Source organism: Tachypleus tridentatus, chromosome 9, assembly GCF_004210375.1.
Source record: "Tachypleus tridentatus isolate NWPU-2018 chromosome 9, ASM421037v1, whole genome shotgun sequence".
In the NCBI taxonomy this organism is placed as follows: domain Eukaryota; kingdom Metazoa; phylum Arthropoda; class Merostomata; order Xiphosura; family Limulidae; genus Tachypleus; species Tachypleus tridentatus.
This window is the reverse complement of record NC_134833.1, coordinates 52,959,738-52,974,698: the sequence shown is the minus strand read 5'-3', so window position 1 is coordinate 52,974,698 and position 14,961 is coordinate 52,959,738. Positions and strand designations below refer to the sequence as shown.

The 14,961-nt window shown below is 32.6% G+C and overlaps 1 protein-coding gene across 2 annotated transcripts in view; it reads left to right on the top strand.

The window, feature by feature from the left end:
* The first annotated feature begins 3,455 nt into the window (after nt 1-3,455).
* LOC143225257 (nephrin-like) overlaps nt 3,456-14,961 on the top strand; it is a 196,549-nt gene continuing 185,043 nt past the window's right edge. For both annotated transcript variants that reach the window (XM_076454337.1, XM_076454336.1), the window contains exon 1: nt 3,456-4,084. In XM_076454337.1, coding sequence (XP_076310452.1) covers nt 4,039-4,084 — 46 coding nt within the window. In that variant the 5' untranslated portion in view covers nt 3,456-4,038. The remainder of the gene's footprint in view (nt 4,085-14,961) is intronic.

Below are 14,961 nucleotides of genomic sequence, written 5' to 3'. Positions count from 1 at the left end.
TTACCAACGAATAGCGGGATTGTCGTCACATTATAACACCCCATGGCTGAAAAGGCGAGCAGGTCTGGTGTGACGGGGATTCGAACCCGCGGATTACGAGTCGAGCGCCTTGAACACCTGGCCATGCAGGTCCTAACTCATAGTAACTTCGAGTCGATTTCCTAATTATCTAGTTCTGGTTCAAAGTAACATCTGCTCGGATTTCATTGTTTGTTTGTTTTTAACTTTAAGAAAGTTTGTTTATGAACAAAGACACATTGCTGTGTCCACCACAGAAAATCGAACACTGAATTTTAGTGTTGATTCGTAAACGTACCGCTGGTCCTCCTAAGATGAATTAAAGAAGAAAAAATGTCAAGGCCATTTAGAAAAATGGTTTTATCTCAAGTTCAGAGTGATTGCTCGATGTTCCTTTGTTTTCTAAATCAAATAATAATAATTAGTTAGAGCACGCAACGAACTTTAAACAGCAGCTAATATCTCGAACATTTTAAATATTCTAACAATACAGAGGTTGCTGGTACACAAAAATATCATATTTTAATTATCAATTTGTACTGCAGTTTTTGGAATAAATTTTCTCTTGTAAGGCAAAATTTAATGTATTTGTTTGTATGAACATGTATTTGACCATATTCATGTTCTCCATGTTATAATAAAGAATTAGAAAATTAATACGAAACCCGTCATCAATCTTACAAATAAATGTTTATTTCTCAAACTCCTGGTTACAAGAACAGGGACTGAGACAGGTCGCTCTGCAGTAGTACAGAGGAATGTCTGATGTTATGGACTTATACTGCTAAAAACCGGGTTTCGACCACCTTGGTGGGCAAAGCACAGACAGCTCTTTGTGTAGCTTTGTTTTTAATTACAAACAACAACTGAGATAAACCTTGCGTAATTTTAAATCATCATGATAAATTGATCTAAACATAGAAACAAATAATTAAAGTATTCTTTGAGTCTAATTCAATAAATATACTCGAATATAACTTATTTTAATCAATATTAAAATATCAATATCATTAGAATTTTATGTTTGCGCCAATTTGTTATATTCATTAAGCTAGTCAAATGATTACAACGTAAGCGTAAGAAGACTGAAATAGTAATTATAGGAACTTGTGAATGGTTTGTTTGTTTGGAATAATGCACAAAGCTACACAAAGGGTTATCTGTGCTCTGCCCACCACGGTATCGAAACTCGTTTTCTTGTGATGTGAGCCCGCAGACATACTACTGTGCTACTTGGGGTCATGTGGATGAAAGTAAAATTTATATATTTAATAATACGTCATCCAATTAAATATGATATATCCAGTACCGATGAGGCCTTTCACCTAATACTATAGGTCATTAGACTGGATGGAATACGACAAGGGATTATAATATTTTAAGATCACTTCAATATTGTACTCAATTCAGCAACAATAAACTTCATTCTGTAAAATTATTATTTATTCAATCTTTCATTCCATTTGTTTAAAAAGAACCTATGGTTTTATAATTCCAACTGTAATGTATTAAATATGTTTTTTTATACGTTTAATATATAAACTACTTATTAACATCACAGTTTCTATGTTTCACCTTCATTATGATATTTCCTGCTATTCTAACAACTGACAAAATGCATCCGATTTCATCGGTACTATTTTATTTTATATCTACTCTGTCCAGTTTATTGTTGTAATGATAACTGCAGTAATTATCATGTTAATTATCAAATAATTTCTTATTAATTTTTATAAGGATAAACCTAAAGATGAATTAAATTTACACATATTACTAATACCATTTTAAGCTAGAATGTTATCTTTGCTGTAATGTTCGTAAAACGTTTTTCTAAATAAATTTAAATTTATTATATTTTATGAAGAACAGACTACGTGATAGCCCCTTTTTTCAAAAGTAAGAACGCAGAAATACAGTTTCATAAAAACATATATATATATCTTAACGTACGTTAAACAACTCTCATGTTTGTTTTTATAGGATATTATTAGACATTGATCTTTGGTTCAGAAAGGTAGGAATATATTACAAAAATTCTCTTCACCTTGAATTTGTGTACAAGATCAAAGATCTCTCCAGTAAAAATATACAATTGGTTTGCTTGTTGTTAAACACAAAACTGTTCAATAAGTTATCAATGATCTGCCCATTGTAAGGACCTAACCCTAAATTTTAAGATGTCAAGCCCTCAAGCTGAGCCACTGTATTAAATATGTGTTGTTAAATTTTGGTCATGTTGGTTTAAGATTTTTAATCTAAGCAAGTTATAATCTTCACAACCACGTTCAATAAATACTGAAATACTTGCAGTTTTCATGCTGGAATTTCATCTTGGACTGCCAAGAACGAAGAGTTGAATAGTTTTAGTAGTTGTTTCTGTACAAATCAATGAGGTCAAAAATCATATTTTTATTGAGTTACATACCGGTATATTTTGTGAGAGAAACGAATATTATAAAGTGTAAGCAGTATTTATATGTTTAAAATAATTTACGTTTACGAGATTATGAATTGAAACTATCTTAAAACATGAATGTGATAACCCAGAGGAGACTTTAAAAAAATGCTTGTTCAATTTCTTTACCCATTTCTTTTCGGAATCACCCGCAAGAAAAATGTGTTAGATACAATGATTTGCAATTTTCAAAAAACGTTTCAGCACCACATATGATGGGTAAACGTGTGAATAACGAGACTGCTTTACATGGAAAATATTAGCTGCAAGTACGAATTTTTCGCGCACGCATTCGTCTAATACGTTAAATATTTCAATATCATACGATACTTTTGAGGTTAAAGTACACAGTATTTCAGAAAATAGTAATGAAACGAAAAAATTAGATATTGAAATTTGCAAATATTAGAAAGAATGACATTTTTAGTCTTAAAATTCATTTGATTTTTAATTTTTATGAAAAATAATTTGAGCTTACAAGTATTCTTGGATATCAAATTTAAATTCTCATGCACCCGATTTATTTTTCTGGAGAGTTCAGTTTTATTCGATTTTTTTGCTAGTTAAGCATAATTTAAATAATTAAAACTTCTATATTAAAACACTGGGTCTGTCTAGAAGACATCTGAATTTTCACGAGGTGATTTATTGTTTAATAGCTGGTTCTGTCAACAACACGGATAATTGAGATAACGAGTAAAGCAATGAATAAACCATTAAATAATTCAAGATTCTGTGCAAACACTACGCTCCGCAATTTTTGTCTTTAAATTTTCTGAGATACGTTTCGTTGTAGAACTGGATCCATTTTGTAAATCAAACTCTTGATTAAAGTGCACATTCACTGAAAAATTCGATTTCTGAAACGTTCGTTCTCTCATAGGAAAATTACACGAAGTAATATAAATTGAATTATTCTGCGAATCGCTGAACCGGTTATTTAGTCGCGCATGAAGAACTTTGGTCGGCACCTCTCGGGAAGGTAGAAACAGCTTCCCTACGTATCTTGACGTCTGCGCACTCGTTCTAAGCGCCAGTGAAGTGATCGATGGTTAACAGTGCAATAATAGTAGCGGCTGATCCAGCAGACGTTGTAGTCTATCGGGGTACAAACGCTGAGAGAGCAGCGTATCGTCTTGGCGAGTCCCACAAAGTAAATGCAAAAATACCACTTCCTTACTTCATAAATTTTCCGATCTGTACAAACGCGTCTCCACGCAATAATGTAACTACCGAGCATCTGATTAAAAACACTTTCTTTTATTCTACCTCAGTTGAAAGTAACTGAAAATAACTATTAGCTTGGTTTGACAGAATTAACAAAACATGCGCACTAATAACAAAAACAAACTGAATAGCCACGTGAAGCAAGATGATACAGGAAGGGTCCAGTTTGGTTGATCGTGTTATTCTGGATTCGTCTTTAGTCCAAGAGGAAACTTCTCCCTAGGCCTAATTTAACGGGCAAGATCTTAATTAGAGAAATATCTTGCTCAGAGAAACATCCCGTAATACCTGGAGTCCATAGTAGAACGACGGAAGAAAAAAGGATGTGACCAAACACCATGTGGCTGCTCGGCGGAATTCTTACTGTGCTCGCTTTTCTTTTAGGTAAGAACTAAAACTACATTTTTAAGTAGTCAGTTTTAATACTCTGATGAAACCTTAATGGTTTTATTAAAATTATACAATTAGATAGTTGTTCAAAACTTAATATCAAAATTGTGCTTTTAATTACATTTAACTAATTACTAAACAAAAAACAAAAAAACGAGCAACAAACAAAAAAAAACTACGTTAAAATGTAGTATTTTCAATTTAGTTTATTTCGAACTTTACGAATGCCTTTGTAATTACTAGATGCTGTGTTTTCTTCTACAGTCGTTTTGTTAATGTTCGTAAGAAAACAAGCGCACCTATTATTAAATTATAAAATAATTGTAATAAGTCTAATTTAAATGCTATTTGCATTTTTTGTTCTTTGTTCAACAAAGAAACAAATTATTTTATTGTGTTATTTTAAAATCACAATATCTCTCTGTACCTTATTGTTCTTCGAATTCACTTTCTAATTGTACCGTACTATCATAACACAAAAATGATAATACAGCTCAACACAGAGGGCGCATTTAGACAATTCAGAAGATAGATGCAGATGGCGCAGTGTACATCTCTAATTGACGTTAATATATTATTGCATGCAAATTTTCAAGTGTTATAAACGAACGCTTCTTGAAATTTTGAAATAACACTTAATTTCTCGCGTGTTGTATGTAATGGTTTTTGTTTTGAACTACATTAATTAAGAAACACACGAGATTCTAGTAACAGAAATATTAAAGTGAAATTTGCCATTACATTAATTAGAAAACACACGAGATTATTAAAGCGAAATCTTGCCATTACTTATTTCCTGGAAACAGTACGATTTGCATTGTGGAAAACAGTCTGATAAACAAAGATTAACAGTCTGATAAACAAAGATTAACATAAGTTTGTTTTTTATTTGCGTTCACTAAAATTTCCTTCGAAATTTATTTTGACCAAGAGTTTATTGATGTATATAGAAAATGAGATGAAATTTAACATTGGTTGAACATTCGTTTAAAGCTAAAAATATAGTTTTGAATAGTTTTTAATTTAACTGAAAGCTATGTTGAAGCTCTTCCCTACTACTGATGAAATATTGTTGTTGCACAACAAAAATAACTGTTTATTCACGTGTGCGATGTTTAATTTATGGATATCTGCAGTTGTATACATATACATTGAAGAACCTGGTGACCTGTCCAAGATGTCTACCTAATACATCTCAACCCTAGCTCTGGAAACCCACTTTTGTTGTAAGTTAATTAAATCCTTTCCGTGCCTTTACAAGACACATAGAATCTGTGCTTAACTTCAAACAAATACAAGACACATAACTCGACTCGTAATCTGAATGTCACAGGATCGAATCCCCGTAACATCACACAGGATTGTCCTTTCAGCCATTGTGGCATTATAATGTTAATCTCATTAGTTATAGCCGTCTGGCGCAGATAGCCCTTGTGTAGCTTTGCGCGAAATTCAAAACAAGAACCTGTACTTTCGAATTCCCGGTCCAGATGGCACAAGCGGATAAGGATGGTAACTATCGCACAGCTGGTTACACTAGAATGGGTGGGATAAATAAGAGCATAACATGAGCCACCTTCGAACTCGCAACCATCCGACTACGAGTCCTAAGTGCGAAACTACAGCTGTTACTGTTGAGAGATATAAAATAAGTAATTTTTATTTTAAAAAAACCTTCTAATAACACTCCATGCTCAATCGTACAAATCCGCTCATAAGATACACAGTATTAATGCTTTGGGAATACAGAGGGCGCCTGATACATGATTCGTCAAATGACCATCTGCGAACAAGGTCGTTAAGGAACTCTGCGAGGTTCCCTTCGAAAAGTATGGTAGAAGTGGCCAGAGATGCTTTCAGTTCTATAAGAACGATCAGAAAAAAGTGGACTTACACACTGCGATGAAGTAATACTAGACGAATACTCTCTATTTTGTCTTTCTGTTTATTGAAGTATTAGTCTGCTGTTAGAAAGAAAATGTTTCACCGTTCAGTTGCTTGGTGTGTATTAGCTCGTTGATTGCAGCTGCTTTAAACGTGCGTGGAATTTTTGCGACCCGTATGCCGTATACAGCACACTCACATTCTATGGCCAAAGGTAGACCGTACCTCATACGATGAATCAGCATTCAATGGGTTAAGGAATGTCATTTACGGTCATTTATTGTATGTATTGGGCTGTGGGATGTGGAGTGAAATATCCAGGGTTAGAACCTTAATAAGGCAATGTAAGCCATTTGATAGTAACCTTATCTAATTGATAACCTTAATATCGTGAAACAATTGGGTCGATTTACTAGTTTTACCAACAAGAGGAACAACATTTAATAGAAGAACATACATGTGCATGTGACATAATAAACTATATGCATTTACACTCAAGCTCACTATTAGAAAAGCTTTTATAACCTGAATGGTTTATTGAAGAGTAAATATGTACATTTCTTAGACAGTCAGCAAAACAATGTGTACAATCTGTACCTGTCAGTGTATAGAAATGTGTGAACATAGACTAACGGCGTGAATAAAGACCGCGAAAAATGTTACTTCAAACACTAAACGTTAGCATTTTCTGTTACTATAAAGAGAGGGTGTTTTATAATGGAACAAACACGTATACAGATCTCTGATAGGACTGGGTCGGTCTTCAGCTGGCGAGAGTAATAAAAATCCCCAAGAACGCCTGCTAAACAAGTGTCTACAACACTACGTAGTATTACGATAAAATTGATTGCCTTTCTGAGAATCGAAGCCCAAACATATAGGTTAATTATTTATATAGACATGAACATACTACAAACTATGAACGCATTGACTATTGAAATATGTCGAGGAATAAAACAGTTATAAATTCCTCAATTCAAAATCACCGCAAAATCATTGAACTGTGATTTAGATTCCTAATTACTACAGCTAGGGGTTCTTTAGACACATTTGTTTCTGATCACTTTTGGGCTATTTGTGCAGTGTAAGACCAGAGGGAAAGCAACTCTTGGGCTACTCTTTTACCACCGAGTAGGATTGATCGTAACGTTGTAACGTCCCCATGGCTGAAAAGGCGAACATGGTTGGTGTGATCTAACCCACGACCCTCAGATTACGAGTCGAGTGCCCTGGAAACCTGGCCATACCGGACTAACAGTCCAGTATTATCCATATTTTACACCAACAATACAGACCATAGGCTTTCAATTTATTATTTTGAGTTAATTAAGTGGCAAGGAATGAAAACGTAGGGTAAGATGCAAATTAAAATGTACCAATAAAAGTGCAATATCTGAGAAGTAAAACAAAATAAGCTGAAATAAGCGTATCGCCTTGGATCATTAACTTGAGGAAACAGGCACAGAGAAAACAGAACGTTACATTTAATTCCAAATACATTTGCAAAATAAGCATTTGTTGTGAATACAGCTTTAATTCTTTATTTGGATTAGCATACAGGAAGAGAGTCTATTTTATTATTCAGAATTTAATACATTTGTCTGTTTCAGTCCAAAACTGCATAATGGGCTGTAGCAGGGAATTAGTCCACGGGTTATAGCGTTGTAAGTTTTTTAACTTACCACTAATTTTATGTTAGAATAAAACTACCGTACTTAGTAACAGATCTGTTGTGTTACACATGCATACGTATTCCTTTTTTTTCCGTAATTTGCTAATAATTATTTCGAAAGTGTTCACAAAAGTTCTAGCTCACTGCCCATCAAAGCTAACGGTTTGGCAACTGACGTGATTACAATATTAACTGCCAACAATTTGTACAAGTACTGATAAGGTAGAAGCAAATGTAGCAACTGCACATTAAACATTCTTTGTACTGGTTCAGCTCACTCTTTCTAACTTAATCCTACACAAATTATCATTATCCATTTTTTTCTCCCCAATTATGGAATCAGGCCAGCAAAAACTATGACACTTAAATTATAGTATATAGACTTTAAAAAATTTTGGTGGGATTTCAAGTGATTTTATTGTCAACATAAAGGTTATGATAATTTGTTTTAACATAAGGCTTTGAAAACCCGCTGAAATACAGATACATTACACACACACACACAAGATCGATTTTCAAATTGATAGCGAATATGAAATGCATATAGAAAGTGCATTTTTTTAAACAGGAAATGCCCCAAGAGTACAGTGGTATGTCTGAAAATTTGTATTCCTAAACATCTGGTTTCGATACCCGTGGTGAGCAGAGCATGGATAGTCCATTGGGTAGCTTTGTTCTTTAACACAAACAACCTTTAACAGGGAATAAAAAAACGTTTATATAAGTAGAAAAAACACCAACATTTAAAGTATTAGACTCTTGTTTGTCTTTTGAATTTCGCTCAAAGCTACTCGAGAGCTATCTGCGCTAGCCGTCCCTAATTTAGCAATGTAAGACTAGAGAGAAGGCAGCTAGGCATCACCACTCACCGCCAGCTCTTGGGCTACTCTTTTACAAACGAATAGTGAAATTGACCGTCACATTATAACGCCCCCACCGCTGGGAGGGCGAGCATGTTTGGTGCGATCCGGATTTGAACCCGCAACCCTCGTATTACGAGTCGAACGCCTTAACACGCTTGGCCATGCCGGGCCAGTATTAGACGCCATTAGCTGAACAATAGTATCACAATTATGCTTTCAATTAATATAAAAATTACCAAGTGACTCATATATTTAATAAACAATTTCTGAAGTGTATTTTCAATGAGTTAATTCTTGTATATTATAGGGTATATCGTAACATATTTTAGCCTGTGACTGGTAATTTGATTTTCAGTTATTTGAAACCCAACTGAAACTGCTAGATGTAGGATTACACAATAAACAGTAATAGTAATGAATAAAGTTTTCGGTTTAAGAAAGCATTTGAATTTAAAATTTTCAAACTAATTCCAACTCTAAAGAAAGAATAGTGTTTGATACAACTGAAGAAAGTTTAGTTTCATTGTGGTGACAATAACGACAAAAAGAAATATAAAGTTTATCTTGTTACGACCAGTACCGAATGACCTTCATCACTTACGATAGCCTTTAATAAATGCCATTTTTAGAGGTTTTCTTTAAATATGTCACTTTTAATGATTTGTTTTACGTGGGTACTGAAATCACTGGAAGTCAAATTATCTAGAACCATTTTGACCCCAACATTAAGTACTGAATATTTAGTTTGTTTTGAATTTTGCGCAAAGCTACTCGAGGGCCATCTTTCCAAGCCGTCCCTAATTTAGCAGTGTAAGACAAGAGGGAAGGCAGCTAGTCATCACTACCCACTTGAGCTACTCTTTTATCAACGAATAGTAGGAGATCCTCACATTATAACGTCCCCCAAGGCTAAAAAAGCGAGCATGTTTGATGTGACGGGGATTCGAACCCGCGACCCCCGGATTACGAGTCGAGTACCTCAACCACCTGGCCATGCCCGGCTGTTGAATATTTATACATTGATTTTATTTAGAGTGATAGATGTAAGTTGACATTCATTATTGTATCATAACTACGAGTGTTATTTCCATTTCTTTATTTACTTAAAAGAACGTATTGATAACTGTGTATGTTCGTTTGTTTATTTTTATCGTGAACATAAAATTAGTTAATAAACAATAATTTGTTCTTTCATTTTAAATAGTTCTTACGTGCTCAGATCAATTTAGCTTATCATAAGTTGTGTTACCTAAAACTTTGCTAATAAACAACTTTCTAATAATATTTTATACCGAGAGAAAATATGAATTTGCCTTTATTTGCCAGAATTTATGATTGAATAACTGTGTCCAATGAAATAACAAATAAACTATATTTCTACTTATATATTAAATACTTATTATGAGCTTTGCAGGAAATATTAAATTTCGTGTATCTTTACCAACAACTCTAGTCCTAGAACAGAGTCCTTTAAAAAGTGGCATCTCAGTAGTTAATATTGATAACAAATATTTAACTTTTAAAATAACTCTCCAATAGATTGTACATTATTCCACTGCTTTGCTTGTTTGTAGGTAAGTACAAAGATACACCATGAGCTATCTGTGCTCTGCTCACTACAGGTATCGAAACCAAGTTTCAATCATTGAAAGTCCGTAGACATACTGCTGTAACTAAGGGATATATGTATATATATATGGGTGTTCACTTCATTCTTAAGGAGCTTTCCTCAACCGTTTCGAAGTTTTGTTGTATGGAAAACAACTTTGAACTTTCGAACTACACACTGAAAAATCAAATAATCGATCAATATCATTAACAAAATTTCAAAATATGGTGTAAAGAAACTTTTCTAAATTTTTTTAACATGTGCTTGACATAATTATTGGTCAACAGTTTTTGTCCTTTTTAAATATTGGTATTATGTATGCCTTTTTAAATAAACTGAAAAATGCCTAAATATATATTGCAATTGAACATCAATAGAACCAAGTGTTTTTTTCATTCGTGTTTACTGCTTTAGTAACCCTTAAATGATTTAAAAATTAATTATTTCATAAATAACCTTATTAAATTATATTTTGTGTTATCAATTCCATATTCATTACTTTTTTGGTGAATTTGTTTCCATTACACGAAAAAATATATATATTTATCTGCTCTGCTAATAGGATATGTTATTACAGCTTTACTAATTATTACATTATTCTGTGTAAGTAAACAATCAAATAAATAAGTTTTCTTCATATTTCCAATTATAAGCTGATATTCTGTTTCTAAAGATAGTATACTTAATTTTTAATCATTATTTCCAGAACCCTTAACAATAGAATACAATTTGTTTCATATCTTTTTATTTGATTGTTTTTCCATGGTTTATTTTTATAGGCTATAATACCTTTATTGTATGTTACATTCATTGTTGCAAAAATCAAACACTTATCGTAGTTAAAGTAAAAACAACTTAAATATTCTCTAGCTTTATTTAAATTATGTATATCATATAAATTATTTCAGTTCATAATAGTTCATTTATTATGAAACTTCTTTGTATTTATTTATTTATTTCATGAATTCTTTTATAAGCATTTTCTAGGGAGGCACGGTGGTACGTATGTCTGTGGGCTTATACCGCTAAAAACTGGATTTCGATACTCGTAGTGGGCAGAGTAAAAATAGCCCATTGTGAAGCTTTGTGCTTAACCAAACACAGAATCTTTATATTCTGTGATATAAAAATAATCATTTAAATACAAATTAGGTGTTGCATATTCATTTAGTTAGGGCGCTCAACTAGTAATCTGATGGCCGAGGGATCAAATCCCCGTCACACCAAACATACCCGCCCTCTCAGCCGTGGGGGCGTTATTATGTGATGGTCAATCCCAGTATTTGTTGGTAAAAGAGTAGCTTAAGAATTGAGGGGGAGTGGTGATGACTAGCTGCCTTCCCTTTAGTCTTGCACTGCTGAATTAGAGACGGCTAGCGCAGATAGCCCTCGTGTAGCTTTGTGCAAAATTTAAAAAAATCAAACAAAATACAAATTAGCTAATAATTATAACACAATTTTTTATATGACTCAATGAGAGTGATTTGTTGGATAAATGTGTTTTCTAGCTTGAAAATAATTTTCACTGTTATTAAGGTGGTTCTATGTTGTTATAAATATTCAGATGATAAACTTTCTATTATAACTCGCTGGAACTCATTGCAGAGGTCATTTATAGGAAAACTATTTGTTGATGACAATCCATGTAATACTCGTATAACCCATTAAGAGTCACTTTAAACATTCAGTATAGCAATACGTTGTTTAGTTGATAACCTTACTCTATAGGTTGCGAGGGAAATGGGATACCACAAGGATTTTTGTAAGAAAATAGTGTGTTGATGATAAAATGTACATTATAGCTCGTCACACACGTATTTTCAATGTGTGATTGAAATCAAACCAACACAATGCATGCAGCTTAATCTTCAAACTTAGAAGCTGCAATTGAAAGAAAGAAACTCCGGTAAAGTTCATTGTTTTTGTTTGTTTTGTTTTCTTACAGCAAAGCCACATTAGGTTATCTGCTGAGCCCACTGAGGGGAATCGAACCCATGATTTGAGCGTTGTAAATCCGCAGACATACCGCTGTAACAGCGGAGGGCTCGTTGGGTGTGTCTTATCAATCCAGTATTATAAATTAAACAATCGAATATACTTCGTTTGATGTATGTAAAACCATCACAGTTCCATCTGCGTTTGGAACGTAGTATAAAGGCAAAAAATTATACTGAAAAGTATGTTCTTTATAAAGAATAAAATAATATCGAAAAATATTAGAAAGTGAATAAGAATATGAGAAACATATCGTTATGTGAAGCATTATTTTAAAGTGCTAAGTGCTTATTCTAGAATACATTAAGAGAATAAATAACCAATTTGTGATTTTAGCACAATATTTTATTCACTTCTTTGGGTTTAGTTTAATACTCGTATAACTGAAGAAGTTAAAAATGTTTAACCTAAATATTAATTTTCCTCTTTTTTAACGTTTATTATTATATTTCCCCATTCAGTTGCTATATACATATGCATTGTTCAACAGAGATTCAATGATAATGTCATGTGGTTTTCTATACACATATGGTATGCACTCCCTCAGAATTACAATTCAAAAACATACCTTATACGTAAAGTTTAAACGAACATTATCTGTTTCATTCTATATAATGTTCCTACATAATCATTATTCTGCCTGGTTACTTTGACGTAAATCGATCTATAAAGAATGGTATAGTAGATACCGTTTAGTTATATATTTTTGTATTACTTTCCTTATAAATAAGGCATCATTTTTTTATTTTATAAGAGTATCTGAAATATAAACAGCTAAACTTTATTTCATTTTCAAATTCAAAAGTTATGGTAACTATGATGTAAGTTTCTTATTAGTGTATTTGAAAAAAAATACATTTGAGAAATAAAAGTTTTTTTTTTTTTTTCCGGCCTCATATCTGTCATCTAACTTGCAAATAACTATTGTTAATTGCTGTACCGAAAATAGTAATGGGAAAACTTTTTGCTGATATTAATTATAAATATACAATTTAATATTTACATTTATCTGCTACTTTTTTGGTTAATTGCAAAATTTTAACGTATAATTAATTTAACTTATATTTACTTTACAAACTGAAACCATGTATAATGGGATTCTTTAATATTCATTGTTGATCTTTACCCATTTGGTAAAAAATAGTTTATTTTTTTTTTTTTGGAATTAAGCACAAAGCTCACAAAGGGCTATTTATGCTCTACCCACCACAGGTATCGAAGCTCTGTTTATAGCGGTGTGAGGCCGCAAACATACTGCTATGTTAAAAGAAAAGGTTCCGTCCCAATTCAAATTTCAAAGAAAAAAATATTCTACCATTAGTATAGTGCATAGCTTCATTACATAACTAACTAAACAAAAAAAAAACACACACACAAAAACTTTTTTTTGTTATTAGGCAAATATTGCAATAGCTCGTTTTTGAGTGTTAGATTTCATTAACAAAACAACTTTTATAGTATTTCACAGCGCAAAAAAGTGTTAATTAACCTGTATGTTTGATGACATCACGAAACAACGTTAACAATTTGTTTTAAACTCAGAAAACAATGAAAACAATCTTTCAACAGCAGAATGTATGTTATTACAAAAAAAGAAAAACTCATGAAAGAGAAAACATCGCTCATGTTTTAGCAAGTAATCAAATTGATTTTTACTTATAGCTGTACCGTTAGAGAGAATTTAATGTAATATAGAAGTGTAATTTCGTTAAAACTGGAAAAGGCTTTTAAATAATCGTGCTTTTAGAAATAGGAACGTTTCTAAAGACGATCGTATGTTCTGAATACCCCTTTGATGAATTAAGATTGAAAATACACAGTTAAGTATAAACATCATAAGTTCGCTATCTGGGCGTTGCACTTTACATAAGATGGGCAGTTTTAGCTTTCTTTGGTCGTATAGATTCGGTCATCGACTCGTTGTATGACCTAGATGGTATTTATATAGAATCTCCGGATTTATTTTCACAGCATTTAAATACATATATGAAAAACACTAAACTGGTTATTTAGTTTTTTTTTTTTGTTGTTCATTTTTATAAAGGATAAGACTATTTTATTGGATTCGCCAAATACCAATGAGACGTATTGATTGAAGGGCGTCTCACCCTTTATTAAAAATATACAATATTAATGATATTAGTACTATAGAACTACAAACTAGTATCTTCTAAGCAACATTGTAGAATTATTTAGCAGCATAAGTGTTGGCTATTATTCGTGACGTAGAGATATGTTACGCATGATCATAATCCGTGTTCCAAGTTGATGTTTATTACATTATTTGTAAATCCCATAACTGGTAGTCAACTCTCTCAATAACCAATCTTTAGAAATACTGTTCTGGTAGACTATTCTGACACCAAACGATGCGTAGAAACAATATTTTGGTAATTCTTTCTTATGACAACTGATATGTCAAGAAACATTACCATGGTAGCTCACCCTGACGACATCCAATACGTAGAAGCACTAACTACTGTGGTAGATCACCGTAACGACATCTAATACGTAGAAACATTACTATGGTAGTTCACCCTGACAACATCTTGTATAATAAAGTATTATCAAGACACACGGTAGTGTAATGTGTAGCCTAAACAACTGGCATTACACTCTGTGTTTTATTAACAGGAGTGACAGCTTTACCATTTTTCATTTCCTGTAACTCGTACTGTGGTAATCTAAACTAATAAATATTTTTCAGAGAATGTGTTCTACTGGACTCTTACTTCAGATTCCAAATTTCAATCAGTCCATTACGAAACGCACCATATATAGAACCTCCAATTTTGATTGAAGTTTTGTTTTTTCTTTGTACCGAAAATTATTTTGCAGGGAAATATTT